Source organism: Perca flavescens, chromosome 2, assembly GCF_004354835.1.
Source record: "Perca flavescens isolate YP-PL-M2 chromosome 2, PFLA_1.0, whole genome shotgun sequence".
NCBI classification, from domain to species: domain Eukaryota; kingdom Metazoa; phylum Chordata; class Actinopteri; order Perciformes; family Percidae; genus Perca; species Perca flavescens.
This window is the reverse complement of record NC_041332.1, coordinates 19,714,019-19,731,507: the sequence shown is the minus strand read 5'-3', so window position 1 is coordinate 19,731,507 and position 17,489 is coordinate 19,714,019. Positions and strand designations below refer to the sequence as shown.

The following is a 17,489-nucleotide window of genomic DNA, read 5'->3' as shown; positions in this document are numbered from 1 at the left end:
ACACACGCGCGCAAATGATTGGCTGACTCACCGTAGGAAGGATTATAGTTCGGAACTGTCTCACAAACCCACCACATATCCAATGATAGAGAGTTTGCTTCAAGACAGTTTCATTTTCAAAGATAGAGCTCGATCGGGCTTGATATGTGGAGACAGAGAAACGTTTTCAAAGTGCCATAACTCCGCTGCAGATGAATACTCATTCCTCACTATCTTCAGTTGAGACTTTTCAGATCGGATTTCATCATTTAAAAAAATGCTATTTTACTGTCAGTATTAAATTGTTCAGTACACTTGGGCTTTGCTGAGCCAAATCTAAACACCTCTATAATATATTGATTTAGAACACAATATGTCATGTTATTATATTATTTTTATTTACACATGATATGTGATATTTTGCCTAATTTGTGCAGTTTAATTCAGTTTAATTCAATTAGCCGTGCAAGAAAAGCAGAGCAACAACCCACCCATTAACCTGGCTGTAGAGTGCCCTGACCTCTGTCCTCTTTACAAACATAAACGCACACACATACTCACACAGGCACCTCTAGGCGCAATCACTTTTTATGGAAGGAACCCACTGCTTTAAAGCCTTTTTTGTCCTGCATTCAACCATAATGGAAAAAGAATCTATAGTATTCCACTCTGCATACATTACATGCCTTATTCATGCTTATACTGAACAAACACGCCCCTTCCAGCGCTGTCTTCTTTATTGTGGCACCCTACTGTGCTGAGATATGAAATGTCTTTTTTTTATGGTACAATTGACATAGAGAAATACTGTTCCCAGCCTTGGTCAAATGTCATTTGTTTTTAAGTTTGGTGACATAAAAAGGAATTTGATGAAGGGAAGTCATAACTATTTTGTATTGAGTGACCCTTTCTGTCATTTCAATTACAATAAATGGTAACACTATATTTGAAGGTATCTACATAAGAGTGACATTACATTGTCATGAACACATGACACTGTCATGACACATGAACCTTAACCCTAACCATAACTTGTCATGACAAAAACTGAATGACACCTAATGACAAAAGAGTTATGTCATAAACATTTATGACTTGTTTATAATGTTTATGATACGTTCATGACAGGGTCATGTCACTCTTATGTAGATACCTTCAAGTAAAGTGTAACCCAATAAATTCAGCAGACAGACACGCTGTGGCTATTTCATAAGCACATGCACACATAGTGTATACACACAGACACATACAGTGACTTATGATATTAGTTTTAGTATTCTGTATGGCTTCCTAGTGAAACTGCAGCTGGCTGTGCGATTTAATTTCCAGTCGCTAATGTTAATTGTTCTCACTGTCAAGATTGTGCAGCTCAAAAGCATAAATTTGATTGGGGAAAATTGCCAACTTTCTGTCTAGGCTACAGTATGCGTACGCTCATACAGTACACACACACAAACAGCCATCTCAGTTTTCAGTAGTCCGTTTAGAGACACTAACAAGGATTCCGTTCACGCTTCACGCATTTCAGTCCTGAGGAGAAATACGATGTACCGTGACACTAAATATTCAGTCCAATATGATGGCTAAAAATGGGCACTTGGTTGTGTGTGTGTGTGTGTGTGTGTGTGTGTGTATATGTGTGTGTGTTTGCGCTTATTTATTACACCCCATGCCAGTGGGTGAAGCCAAACATGGCATGAAATAGTATGCCAGCAGCTTGGTCCTGTTAGCTCACTCCTATGACTCTCATTGAATCTTAAGTCTGCTTTTATCTTAAACAAACACAAACAGGTAGTCACTCAGACAGTACAGCAACTCTGTGAGCGATTCATGACTGAAGGCCCCAAAAAATGCTTTTGTTTGATCTCTTGAGATAATTATTTCTTCATGCATGGTAAATAACTTGCAGTGCAGTTCTATTTATTAGTTATTTGAAATCAGTTTAGAAGTCTACACATTTCTACCCATTTAATTTTTAATCTTCCATTTTATCATTTTCTTGGGATCAAATGTGCCATTACAGCATAACTGGAACCACGGGGCAGTGACACATCAATCAGCTTTCCCCACTTTTTTTGTCTTTTATTGGCAAAGTCTTACAATTGGCAAGACTCACAAATACGGTTGACTTACTACAACATGCTGCTCTCTATCAGTCTGTTTCATTTGATTCCTCAAACTTGCTAAATGTGGTATTTTAGTCCTTGAGGCAACCATCACTATTAAAAGCCGATCCAACTCACACTTTGAATTTGCTTTCAGCAGTGACCTTAATAAACGTTAAGCCTCAGTGTGTCATAGAGCTCGTGAACTAACCACCTTGCTAGTAATGGAATATTTATTATGCATGTTTATGATGACATTTGCAATTGTAATTTTCCAAATGTACTTTAAAATGTTTATTCAAAGAGGCTGTGTTGGATTTTAAAAGGTTGAATAAAAGGTGAAAGCTGGGATAAAACCATCAGCGTTTAATTATGATAGTTTCTTTTATGTAGTGAAAATATGTCAGTGCTGTGGGCATGAACAGTAATGGGGAGGCTGACTTTAAAACCTGTTTGTCTTCAGGGAACTCTCCTCTGAATGGATCTAACATGTGGCTTTTCTCCTTTATATTGTAGATGTTGATCAGTTTCACTTTGGTCTGTTGCAGGATCAGAAAAGATAAGATAAGACAGACTTTATTGTCAGCTATCTATATACAGTGCAGTACAGTACATAGAGGAAGAATGAACAAATGAACATAAGGTACACACAACAAGAAACCAAAAAAAAGTACAGAACTAGATAGAGGACAAGGTACGTATAGTGTAATAACAAACATGTAGTGCAAAAATATAAATACAAGTAGTGGAGTTGTCCTTGCTTCAAACATTTAGGTGTCAATTACTGCTGCAGGTCAGAAACCTTCTAATTCCACGTTGGTCCTTTTTATTTCAATCTTTTGACAGTTGGCTCCTTTGTGTGTTGCTTCAGGACCAGTGGAACCTATTTAGAAGCTATTGTGCTACATCAAAATACATTGCAATGATTGGCATTGAATTTACTTTTGCATCCCCTTAAAGCTAAATCTTTGCCATGCAAGGTTTTCCTAATGCTATTATTGAGCTGATCAGTCAGAACTTGTCAATACATAGCCCGAAAAATGGGCTTAATAGTGAGGGGCCTATGAGAGCTCTGGTGTTAATTTCCACATACACTTTGATCAGTGACAGACTGATCAGAATGAGTTTACAGACAATACCCAGAGAGACTATACAGATACTCAGAGGGGGGAATTGGTTGCTACATGGCTTTTACTCTTGATTCTTGTCTATGTTATTTGTTCATCCTTATGTTGATACTACTCACAATTTGATTCGCTTATTTCTGTGTTGGTTTTTTGGTCTGCTGTTTTGTCTGTAATGATAATGTCACACACACACTTCCCTGTGTTTGACTCTTCTGCCCTGTAAGTTACACCGTCTCATCTGTTGCTGCTGTTTATCTTCTTTCCGCTTGTGTCCATTAAATACATGCAGTACTGTAGCTGTGGTCACCGTGTCCTTTACTTGCAGATTCATTACAGGGAGATCTGAATGCGGGTTCATCTGATGAGGGCAGATAAGGGCAGTCATTTTCTATGTAATGGTTATTATTGAAGCATGCTACTGGAATATTGGCACTTGTTCTTTATTTCTGATGTTTCTGGTGCACAATGGAATGGCAACAAGGATCAGCTTTTCAAAGGCAGAGCTCATTTATTAAAGCTGTTCATTTGCCATCCATGGGAGTGTAGCTTGCAGGACTGTAATTTTGACGCAAAGATTATTAAGAAACATTAACAACGAGTCACAAAGAACACTTAGCCCCCTGACTCAAAATGATATTTGATACAAAAGACCTTTGGAACATATGAATGATCTATTCATTACACTTTTGGGTCCCTCCACTCCCATTTGTCCCCTTTGCTGCACTGCTGGACATCACAGCCTTTGTGTTATCGATCAGCAAGGATATTATATTACTTTGGTGTTTTTTTCTAATTTTATGTTTATCATATTTATTAACAGCCAAATACAAAAGAAATCACCTGTGTTAAACAGTACCATATTACCAAATGTATTATGATTTTAGCTAAATAAACACCTCTAAAGGTGTGTTTGTTTGGGCATTTAAATGCTATTTTTGCAAAGAAATTTTAATATCTGGGACACTGAATATTAGACAAGCCCGTATTTGTTCAACCCTAATAGTAAATTATCATTTTTCTCAGCATGACCATTGCTTCAATTTACTTGACCCTGAACATGGATGTCATTCATTATCAGCCAATCACAAAGATGTCATTAGAGCGACCCACTGGCACACTCTGACACAGCGATCCATCACAGGCAAAGGATATGACACTACCAGTCTGAGACAAATACATCTGTCGCTGAGGAGATAAGTCTAACTTAGTTTTTGGCTGTTGCAAGAGATCGAGGCAGACAATGACCTTGCACCGGAGGTGTTAGGCACCGGAGCCCATTGCCTGTAATTGCCTGTCAAGCAGCAGACATAGGGTTTGACAGAGTGGTTTGACAATGTAATCCAGGTGTTTGTAGTGTCAATATGGTCCCTACCAAGTATTCTGATGTGAGGCTAGAAGAATACATTCTGACCTTTGTGTCCCTGTATCTTTTAAAGGTCCCAGGGCATGAAAATTTCACTTTATGAGGTTTTTTTAACATTAATATGCGTTCCCCCAGCCTGCCTATGGTCCCCCAGTGGCTAGAAATGGTGATAGGTGTAAACCGAGCACTGGGTATCCTGCTCTGCCTTTGAGAAAATGAAAGCTCAGATGGGCCGATCTGGAATCTTCTCCTTATGAGGTCATAAGGAGCAAGGTTACCTCCCCTTTCTCTGCTTTGCATAATTCCAGAGAATTTGGCCCACCCATGAGAGAGAGACATCATGGCTTTCAAACGAGCAAAGTGGCAGTTGGTCAAGGTCACACCTCCACCCTCCACCTTGCCCCCCATCTCTCCTCCTCAATAGCTACAGACACAGAAATTGCACATACTAAGGAAAGCTCATTGTGGGACTGGCTCTAGTGGCTGTAATTCTGCACCAAGGCGGAATTTCGGGAAAGAGACTTCAGATACAGTATTAGGGGACCACTAAGGTCTATATAAGAGCACCATGTCATGGGACCTTTAAGGCTGTTTACTGCATCATGTGTGGCTTTCTTTACTTGCATTATAATGTGTAATGGAATTTGGATTTATTGTATATATTGGTTAAACTTACACTTATATTGACATTAAAATGCATCTCCAGTCAGTGCACACTGAAATCAGATTTCCTTTACCATGACAGATTATCAAGCAAATCTTTCGCTCTGAATTTGCAGTCTTTAAAATTTTACATTTTTAGTATGAACACCTCATTCGACTCATTTACAATCTGCCAACATCAATTTGCATTTTACTGCCTATGGTACCTGACCTGTGTTTGATTAGTGTTCACCTACTATTTGAATTTGCACACAATAGTTTATAACCACTAACTTGGATAACTCTGTATCAAGTAAGCAACAATCAAAGCTAAAGTTTGGAGGAAAAAATATCCTTACGTATCTTTAAGGGTGTCAATAAAGTCAGCGATGTAACGGTCAAGAATGTCATCAATTATGTCTTCCTTCCATTCTCATTTCCCCATATCCAACAGAAAGCAGCCTTACCAAAAAAAAAAGAAGCTCTTTATCGAAATGATCTGTAGATGAGGATTTGTTGTGTGTATGTATATATGTATGTATATATTTGTATTCATGTATTTCTCCGAATGATTTGTATATGCGACCAGGAGACGTTTGCTAAATAAGTTTGTGGTGTGGGATGGGCCAAAATGTTTGGCATGACACAGAAATAAAATTAAACTAACTAACTATAAGATTATTCTGTTGCTTTTTTCTACAAACATTTACAAATGATGGGTTGGATGTACACAGTCTAGGAGAGATTAATTCGGCAAAGACATTAAACCAGAAAGCTTTCCATCGGTGTCTCCACCTTTCAGTCACCTTCTTCGTTCTAGACCATTATGACTGAATTCACAGACACTCTGACCCTGGCAGTGTCGGTGTAATTATCCTAATGAGGTCTTGTAAACCTTTTAGCCAGTCAGAGTATATTCTACCTCTCTCCCTTACTGTCTCTGGAGCTGTGTCTGTGTGTGTGTGCATACGTGTTAAGACTCACTTTTCAATTCTGATGGTCAGTGGTGTATTCATCTTTCCAGACACACACACAACTACATACACATTCACTTTTTTCTGTCCACAGAGAGCCCTCTATGCTGTGATGGGTCAAGTAAATAAATTGTCCAACATACACACACACACACACACACACACACACACACACACACACACACAAACGCACACACACACACACAGAACAAGAGCCTAAGAAAAAAGAGCCTCAGCGTAATTAGTTCCTGGCTTTTCATAACTATACAATATTTTCTCATATCAAAGGATATAAAGGTAAGCCCTTATTCACGCATCAGACTCCAGAGTGTCTAGGTGTCTGGCCTGAACAAAAGCTTTGTGACAAGAGATGAGAATACACCACTGGGTGAAGGGCACTGCTGTAGGCAGAGGAAATGAGAGATCAAGCTTTAGATGTACAGGTTAAAGACTGAGATAATCAAACTGTTGGTTTTTGAGATGAGGAATTATACACAGGTTTAGGTGAAGAAGAGCTGCTCTCATAAGGTTAAAGTGGTATTAGGGGTTTGGACTGGTCTTTTCCCTACGACTGTCTGCGTATGTCATGTGCTGGATGTTTAATGCAGCTGCCAAAATTGACATCTGACAGCCTCACATCACTTCAAAATATAGGAGTGAAAAAAATGTAGAGTATTAAACTAAATAACAAAAACTGCTTTAAAAACAATTGATTCATATTAGTGATGATACTGTTCTCTTTTGCATCCCCACTTTGTAATTTAGGGTTATAAAGTGAAAGTGTTATGACATAGAAATACCACTAAAGAGAGGTTGTATGGTTGCTTGTAAAATAGATATTTAATTTCAGAGGAACTGTCCATTTTTAATTCATAAAATGACTTAGAAGAACACTGGTACTCAACACAGAAGCAATGTAGAATGTGAGTGTTTTCCCACAAATCTAATTGAAGATTTTTGCATTGTTTGGCACACATCCGAAGGGAATTTGCTTTTGATCTACATTGCAGTGAAGTGTATCAAGACAGTTGTCCAAAACAAGAGCACAGCCAACTACTGAGCCAGAAGAGCTGCAGGCTCTGTGATGAATGTGCACCTTTGTTATGAACTTCACTGTCCAGCTTTTCATTCATCTCTTGTCTCTCCTTCTATGTCACTCTCTCCTCTCAGTGCTGGGAGGCGTGGAGTCACGAGGTGTGCTGAGGAAGATCAGTGACATGCTGGAGGTGATTCTAAAGAGGATGGACAGCCTATCCAAACTCGACAACACCTCCACCACTGACGCAAGGCGGCTGGATGAGCTCACCTCTGCTATCAACAGGTACGCTGACTTTACATTTTACGGTTTGATTTTGTGGCTAACTGTTTTGTAACAACCAACATTATTTTAACATGAATCAGTACTCTTTAGGTATAACCGGTTATTGTGAGAGTCACATCAAAATTACATGAGGAAATAATTTATTTTCAAAATAAGAGTTTTTTTTGGACTTTTAATTATTTTTTGAAAACCTTCTTAAATGGTTCAGAAACTGTGAATACTGTAACATGATTGTAACATTAATGTTTTACCAATTGTAAATATCTGTAGTGATAGTAAAGGGACAATATTTGACATAGTTGGTAAGGCTTCAAATTTGTCATAGTAAACGTATGGCATGTGCACAGCTAACCTTTGTGTCCACCTTAGCGATCACATCTTATTGTTAGCTAAAAATAATGCAACCACATGTCATATGCTTTATCCTTATTCCTATGAAAACACCAAATCATATTATTCGTAAGTTAAAAATTCAGTTAAATTCTGATTTTTTTTTAACCTAAAAATACTAAAATTGTAGTATTTAGTATTAAATTAATGAAATTCATTGTTCCAAAATGCACAATATGGCTTTAATATTGTAAGCATTGTTTTGTCCTCTTATAAATGGAAAGAAAATGTATATAGACATAGAGATAATGCTTTAATGATACAGTATCAGGAGTGCTTTGGTCCACTCAGGTGTGTATTAACAGAGAACTTCATTGTTCCAAAATGCACAATATGGCTTTAATATTGTAAGCATTGTTTTGTCCTCTTATAAATGGAAAGAAAATGTATATAGACATAGAGATAATGCTTTAATGATACAGTATCAGGAGTGCTTTGGTCCGCTCAGGTGTGTATTAACAGAGAACAGCTGTTAGAGCTTTGTGAGATGACTTATCCTTTATGGCAGAGAGACAGAAATACTGTACTATAATGACTATAATGTACTATAATGACACCATCATATTTAAGATGTATTCCTCATTGTCATTCATATTGCACATAACCTCTCTATCTCTTCTATAGTCATGACTTCTATCTTCTCTCCTTTTTATTCATCGTCTTATTGTATTTTGCTCTCATCTTTACTCATATTTTTCCCCCTCTTATGGTCGGTGTGGAAATTGCTGCCTATTACCTCAAAATCACTGCTGCAAACAGACAAGTATTGTATGACCTTGCTGCTACTGCTTTTATCAAACGACTCCACTCTTTTCCCTGTTAGTACCAAAACATCTAATTTCTCTTTTCTATCTAACGTTCTCTCCGTTCTGACTCCTTTCATTTTCAAACAGCCTGACTAAATTCAGTGCAGCGGGAGTGATGTGATACACACTGACAGAAATCCCCTCACTTCTTCAAACCTTGTTAAATGATCCCGGATAAGCGCTCAGGTTCAGATCTGCGCGGAGGCACTAGAGCAGAAGGATGGAACGATTAATACGATTTGGCATTGGTGTTAACTGCAATCAATGTCTAGTAATGGGCTGTTCAGTGTGGGGGGAGGCCGTTCAACTCTTAACGTACGACTGGGGAGAAGTGTCCTGTTAAGGGTGTCTATTGTCAAGGACTCTAAGTAGGATGGTTCATGCATGTGTTACTGTAGCAGAAATCAATTTCTAGTTATTGCCTTAAAGGGGGTAGTTTGGGTGAATAGAGGGTTATGTTCAGGGTGTAATTAGGGTCAAACACAAGAGATGAAATCAATGTGTGTGACTATCATGTTTTAAACATGGTTAATTAACAGTTTGAACAGTGTGCCCTAAGTGACTAGACTTGCTGATAAATAACAGATAGATGCATAATGCATAATGCATTGTCTCTTTAAATTAGTTGTAAATCTAGGATTCAACTTTTACTTATTTTTGATAATTGCATCATAAGGGACATACTATATATATAGTGTGTGTGTGTATATATATATATATATATATATATATATAGCTGCTAGCGTGGCACTCCCTCATGCTCTGCAACTGACAAGCTAGCGGTACTTACTGCACGTGTGCAACTCCCAACAAAGATGGTACAGAAGTGAGATGCCTCACTCTGTAGCTAAAACAGAGAGCTCAACACACAGGGTGAAAAGAGGAGCTGCAGCAATATGCAGTGCAAAAAAAATATGGCGTTTTCTGAAAATTAAACCACATAAACCTATTCTGGTACAACCTCTAAATTCAGTTATGAACCTGAAAATATAAACATAATATGATTAAACAGAACCTACAAACCCCAATTCCAATGAAGTTGGGATGTTGTGTAAAACGTACTGTAAATAAAAACAGAATACAATGATTTGCAAATCCTTTTCAACTTATATTCAATTGAATACACTAAAAAGACAAGGGGCCCTATCTTGCACTCAGCGCAAATGACTTTGTACACCGACACATGTATCATTCCTATTTTGCACCCGACGCACAGCGGACTTTTCCCTCCACAGACGCACGTCAGTAAATTAGGGAATGTATTTGCGCTCCCGGGGGCGGTTCAGCGAAAAGAGGAGGTGTGTTCAGGTGCAAACGTTCCCTGGTGCTATTTTGCAGTTTCAGAAAACAATTCCGCCACAGACCAGGAAAAACCTGGTCTAAAGTCAGTAGCGCGTTATTCTGATGCTATTTTAGGGGCGCTTGCTTGGCCATAATGTAGCGTGTGCACAATGTGCATACACTTCTCTCATCTACATGGACGCAGCAGTTCCCATTTTTGCAAACCATACATAATTGCAAAGAAACATTTTACTGAAAATGCGCTTCAGGTGTTTGGATAGGTCAGGAGGCACTTTACAGTACAATCCTCAAAAAGTCGCAGCATTCTTTGTGGCTTGTTGTGTTTTAAACATTTCCATGAATCATGGATGTGTTGATGACATAAATGAGGAAATATTAGAGGACTTAAGGAGACGTGATGTTGAACTACGGTGGGATTGGACACTTGAGGGTCCGGGAGTGGCAATGCGCGATGCGCTCCTGATGGAGCGGGTGGACGGAGATGGAGTGGGGGGAGAAGGAAGGGGAACAACAGGAGCAGGTGGTGCGTTTGGAGGCCCACGCTCCATGGCTGCAGCCATCCTCTCCAGACTTCAGGAGATGCGCCCGAGAGGCCGCAGCAACATCGCCACCCGGACAAGACGGGCATTTATTACTTTGCCGCATCCCGGACAGCTCCCGCTGGCGTGCACCAGGCAAGACTCATTTATCCAGCCGGTATAATAGCAACAGCGCCGTAGATCCGCCCACAAAGCTACTTGCGTTTTGCGTTTCATACTTGCGTTTCAGATCGTTAAAATAGGGCCCAAGATCTTTAATGTTCAAACTGATAAACTTTATTGTTTTTTTGCAAATATTCACTCATTTTGAATGTGATGCCTGCAACACGTTCCAAAAAAGCTGGGACAGGGGCAACAAAAGACTGGGAAAATTGAGGAATGCTCAAAAAACACCTGTTTGGAATATTCTACAGGTGAACAGGTTAATTGGAAACAAGTGAGTGTCATGATTGGGTATTAAAGGAGCATCCCCAAAAGGCTCAGACGTTCATAAGCGAGGATGGGGCAAGGTTCACCACTTTGTGTACAACTGCGTGAACAAATAGTCCAACAGTTTAAGAACAACGTTTCTCAACGTACAATTCCAAGGAATTTAGGGATTTCATCATCTACAATCCATTATATCATCAAAAGTTTCAGAGAATCTGGAGAAATCTCTGCACGTAAGCGTCAAGTCAGAAAACCAACATTGAATGCCCGTGGCCTTCGATCCCTGAGGGGGCACTGCATTAAAAACCGACATCATTATGTAAAAGGATATTACCACGTGGGCTCAGGAACAATTCGGAAAACCATTGTCAGTAAACATAGTTCATCGCTACATCTACAAGTGCAAGATAAAACCTCAGATTTCAGACTGTTCTGAACACTGCTTCCAACAGTTTTGTTCTACTCTATGCCGGATATCTTTATATGGTCATCTGCTGCAGGCCCGTTACTGCAGTGTTTACATTACATACACTGCTACATGTAGCTACATGCTAATGTTTGGTAAACCTGTAATCTTAGTTGAAAATGTTAATTTCTCCCCAATTTTGGCTGACATTCCTGGTGAAGCAAGTTTGATTGTGTAGTTTATTGTTGAGCGGCTGCAATGATGGAGGGTGGAGAGACAGTGAGAGCACAGATGTGGAAGACCCAGAAACGCTTACCAATCAAAGCAGTCTGTGCTTTTTTTGGGAGGGTTGCTTAAAGAGACAGGCACTACAACAGAGCGTCTCAGACAAAGGGTGAATACAGGTGCAGCAGCCATGGGGAGTATGAGAACAATAAAGTGTTTTTTAACATTATAGCATGTTAAAATGTTCTACTAGAAATTCAAAATACAAGTTTGAATCTGAAAATTAGCATAATAGGTCCCTTTTAACAAACCATAATTAGTGATTATCATTTTTACTATATTCAAAAATACCAGCACGTTATGCTGAGTTCACATTGTGTGGGATGGGAATTAGAGATGCGAAGGATCTCCATAGTTATGACTTGCAAGTTTTCACATTTTAGAATTACTTTAAGCCTATATAGTAGTTTCATTTTCACATTCAGTGTATATAGCTTTGCATGTTTTATTAACAGAGTTGGTCTTGTGGGAGTGAAATACAGCATGCATGATTCAAATAGCATTATATTAGGGTTTAGTTGGGTTGCTGAGTGGCACAGGGGAAAAAAGCACTCAGCTTCCACTACAGAGACGCAGGCTTAATCCCAAGCAGCAGTGTCTTAAGCTTGGCTAGGCACCCCATGACACACAATAATGCAACGTGAAAGGGACTTTTTTTTTTACATTTTAAAACATTGTTACATTATCTGTAAAATATAAAATTTCCAAAAAACATTTATTTTACAAAAACTCTAAAAATTATTAAATGAAAGCACAAAGCAACATGGATCAATGTTTTGGTTGTATTAAAATCTGTGGTCACACCAACAAAATTGACCTGAAACCCGTACATATACTGTAGCTTCAGTTCAGTCTGAAAACCGGTTGCTGATTTTCATTACTGGTTTTGTTTATTTTCTGATTCAATGTAAAGGAAATTTATTTGAAATTTGAAATCAAGCTTTGAAAACAGGATTTGAGAACGTGTGACTTGTAAACATCACTTGCATTTGTTGGTTGTCTAAAATTATGTTTGTACAAATTGATGCAAGCCATGATGGGTTATAAACATTAAACTCCCCACAGAGACCAAACCATTCAATGAGCCAAAGAAAACTTCCTCTGAGCTCAGAGATTTAACACATAAACTTCTGGAAATTGATGGACACATACACTTCTTGTCATGATGATGTTCCTTTGATAGCTCCCCACTGAAGGATTTGTGTGTGTGTGTGTGTGTGTGTGTGTGTGTGTGTGTGTGTGTGTGTGTGTGTGTGTGTGTGTGTGTGTGTGTGTGTGTGTGTACAGGGCCAACCTAAGGCTCTGATCAGATCAAGTGCTTTTTTGCAGGTTGCAAGGCGCACCGCACTGCCTTTTTTGTTGAAGCCTCAGTTTAAAATAAAAAGAGCAACTGGCTGCATTTTTGTTTTGTTTTTATTGTTGCTAGGCAGCGACGGTCACCACCACCCAAGGCCCGCCTCTCAATTCATCTAATTGGACAATGGGAAAAACCATGAACAACGGGAGTTCTTTTCAACTCGAGGCATTCAGGGCGCTCTAGCAAAAATGCTAGGCACTCATAAATGCAAAAGCAGAGAGCAGAAAGCTAAACTCTCCTTCATTCCATCACTCGTTTCCCCTCTCTTCCTGTCTCTCTGTCTCCTACTCTCAAACTTTAGTTTTTCTGCCTATCCTTTCTTGCTCTCTGTTCCCTTTCTACTTTCTACTGTTTCTCTTCCTCTTCCACTTGCACATATACACAGAGCGAGAGAGGGTGTGTGAGAAATTTAGTTGAGTATGTGTGACGTGGTAATGTGTGATTTTAGCCAGCATATCCCAAATCCAGGCCCGTCAGGCACGCATTCACAGGAAGACACACACACACATATACACACACACACACACACACACTTACTACACTGGGCGGGAGTCTCATCTCTGTGTGAGCTTCATTGGTGCTGACACACTCCTGTGTAGCGGCGAATGGGACTTGATGTCTGAGTCCCCAGCCTGCAATTTGCCCATAGGGCAGCCACTCGTTAGAGCAGAAAACGGAGGGTATATAACGAGGGAGGGAGAGGGACAGCAAAAACCTGAGAAAACGAAGGCGGGGGACAAAGGAGGGGAAAGGACACAGAGTTGATTCACTCTGTTTTACCATGAAGCAGATGAGAGGGAAGATTGGTAAGTCTCCCCTTGGGCATACGCTCTGTGAAGATCACTGCTCTGGCTTGGCTTTAACTATTTCTCCTCCCTTAAGCACCCATCTAAGCTCCGTCAGTAACAAATTTTAGCCCAGGAGGCCTTCTTTTCCACAGTACTCAAGCCACTGTCCAGCTTTGCTGGAAGTAGTCAGCAAAGCAAAATATATACTTACATTTTTTCCTAATTTCAGTCGCTCTGTGCATTCAAACCTAATTTTCTATACCACTGTAGTCTACATGAAAAAACAGAGTTGGTGAGTGTGCATCTGTGTGCATTCATGCATTTGTGTATGTGTGGAAATAAGCGTTGGAGGGGAGTAAGCGCTGATGAGTGTAATGTTTAACACCACGCCATGGGGTGGAATAATTCAGGACACACGCAAACAAACACACAAACACTCATGCTGACGCCTTGTCACATGCATCTCCTGCCCTGGACAGATATGGTTGATGGGATGCTGCCGGAACTGTCCTCTTTCCTTAAGAGGATGAGCTCATTATAGAAAGTGAGGGAGAGAGAAATAAGGAAACCATGAGAACACATTTTTGTATCCTTGGAAACTCTCCCTCTATTCATCATTGATTTTCTCTTAGCGCCTCTCTTTCAATTTCTTCTTTTCAGAGTGTTCTACTTCTGGTTGGCATCCGTCAGTGGATTTCCTCTTGTCATTTCTTCTCGTATACTTTACCCCTGTTTTGTCTTCTCTTTGCTCTTCCTAATTTCTGTTTTGTTCCCCTCATTTGTAAAACTGTCTACATTCATCAAAAGGGAGAAAGCTTCATTGCAAGTAACGCAAGTAACAGTGGGCCAGCAAATATGTATATCCTTGTATTCTTTGATCATAGTAATTGTTTAATGTTTCAGTCAAGCTGTTTTGTAGGCTTTTACACGAAGGCGCAGAGGATCTCTTTATTTATTTTTTTATTTCTCTTTCTTACAGTAATAACACAAAGGTCCCCCTGGTACTCTTGGTCTGTTTGCTGTGGCTGTGGTGGATGTCCTTTTCATTATTTTCTGCCTGCTCCAGTTTTGCCTCGACTCTCACACTGTGTGTTTCTTTGTCTGTCTCTTTGGATCTCATTGTGCAGTCCTCTCTGCTCCTTCTCAGTCTTTCATCCATTTCTCTGCCCTAGTCCTTCTAAGACAATCCCGTTCTCCTTCTCTCTTTGTTCATCTCTAGGGATGAGTTCACATTGTAGTAGACATACAAGCTCAGATTAGAAGGTCAAGTCTTATAGAGGCCAACTTGCACAGTCACATTGAAGCCCCCCAAAGAGGGCTTTATAGTATCAGGGGTTTCTCAGCTTACCAAGCAAGGTTTTGTCCTTCAGGCCAAATATATTGTAACTTTTATAGGATATGTACCATGGTAGCTGTAATCCTTAACAGCTGGGAACTTTTGTTAAATGTTCCATGCAATAATACTAAAGGTTTCATATAATTTTATAGCCTTCTGTAGTATAATGCTGGCTCTCATTATAAGACAATATTAGGTAATAACTTTCACTAACACATACTCTATATTTGCCTCACTTGCGTGGAATGGAAAAGTGAAATTATAATTAGTTCTGTCAGATGCTTTTATTGAGATAACTGTTTCAGGGAGCTTTCACGCATAGCATGTTTGGAAATGTTTATTTACACTGGAGATTTTACCTTTGGTGTCTTTTAACAGGTGAGGGGAATGCCATTTTTGGCATTAAACAACCACACTTACGAAAATGAATAAGTTCACAGTTATTCTTCCAACCCATTTGTTAAATCAGAAAACTATGAATGAGCCCACATTGCAAGAGTCGATAGGTGCAAGTCTACCGTCGTATATCCCTAGCTAGTATGAAAATGAGAAGTCACTTCCGAAAAATGCTGGATGGAGTGTAATGCAACAGGGATGATGGTCAGCATCTCCTAATCTGAGGCCACGCTACTCTGCCGGAAGAAGAAAAGTGGATTGCCCCTTTCAGGTTTGGAGAGAGTCACTTCCCCAAGGGACGGAGTTCAAGTATTTTGGGGTCTTGTTCACTAGTGAGGGTGAGATGGAGATTGATCGAGGCAGATCAGTGATTCATCTGCAGTAATGGCACTGCCTCGGACTGTCGTATTGAAGAGGGAGCTTAGCCTGAACGCAAAGCTCTTGATTTACTTGTCGAATTTTCTTCGCAGAGCATCTAGGCCCGGGTCCTTTACATTAAAGGGGGTCAGTTTGGGCACGTAATTCTTCTTTTGCTGTGGAGGTATCCTGGGATCCACCAGGAATATGGGTCGGTATCCTGCTTCAACAGCGGCCCTAGACATGCATTAGAGCAAAAAATTTAAGGATTGATGGATTGAATATTACGCTTAGCTGAATTCTCAAGGACTGGAAGAAGATTATACCGTGACTCTCACTTTATTTTTTCCCAATGGGTAATTAGTTGTGCACTGAACATAAAAAAAAAAAAACATTCAGAACAGAAATTCAAAATAGAATAAAATAAGTTAAATTATGAATAAAAAGATAACGTACTGAATACTGATGATACTGAAAATGTAGATCCTGAATGGATGGCATCTGTTGGCATGTGGTCAGAAATGTTTGTTTTTATCTGTTAGTTTTGGCTAACGGGAGTCTAAATGATCAAAAGTGGTATGATTTTGATAAAAGATGATTAACTTAAGGATCCTTTTATGTATGCCAGGTATGTTGACATACAGAGATGATGTATGTCTATATAAAAGCTTTATTTTATGGAACAGAAATACAGAATATTATTTCTGCAAATTTCATATTTTGAAGACAGCTGTTGCCCCTGAAATATACATGCACTAGAGAATAATGACTTTTCTGTTGTAGTGAACACACTTAGCAACATTTAGAAGTGACACTTACAAAGCTGTTAATGGAGCGTGGAGACTGCCTGTGACTTAGATGGCTGCCTCCTTTTTTTTGCTTACACTTTGTAAAGCAACAAACATACTTCATCTGCATCAGTCCCTTAGTCCCATGACTTTTTTAATTCATTTTCATGCAGCTGCTGTAGGTATTTAGTCAGTTAAGCAGCCTTGCAATTCATCCTACACACAGACACACACACACATACACACACACACATACACAAAATCAATAATTCTGATCACACTCTGATGATGTGTTATTCTTTATTTAATTCCCTGGCTTTAATGAGAGTTAATACCATCTGCTGATTAGACAATACAGAGAAAGAGGAAGGCACTCGCACACAATGCACACTGAAATCAAGTTATTTGAATGGACATAATGGGCACAGCAGTATGAGCATGTGTGGGTACGCAGGCTTGGGTTTGCGAGATGTGAAATCATACAATCAGATGCTTTGGAAATATGCAGAACTACAATGAGCCCACAAACAGATGCAAACACATACACAAAACAAACACCCACATTTCACACACTTCTTATTATGTGAATGGGAAGTCTCTCACCCTATAGAGGAAGTGGTATTAACAGTGCAGGTCTTTTTCTATTTCACGCTCCAACCAAGTGTCTAACAATTTGCATCTCCCACTAACACTACTACATCTGTTGAGATGTGAAAAGGGAGCTAGGGGAAGCAGAGAAGGAGAGGCAAGAGAGCGGAGGGGGAGAGAAGAGTTAGACAGGAAAAAAGGTAGAAACAAC

General features: G+C 39.5%; 1 protein-coding gene across 1 annotated transcript in view; it reads left to right on the top strand.

Moving 5' to 3' along the window:
• LOC114563211 (alpha-1,6-mannosylglycoprotein 6-beta-N-acetylglucosaminyltransferase B) overlaps window positions 1-17,489 on the top strand; it is a 117,741-nt gene that overhangs the window by 29,525 nt on the left and 70,727 nt on the right. Inside the window, exon 3 of the mRNA XM_028590053.1 lies at window positions 7,361-7,511. Coding sequence (XP_028445854.1) covers window positions 7,361-7,511 — 151 coding nt within the window. The remainder of the gene's footprint in view (window positions 1-7,360; window positions 7,512-17,489) is intronic.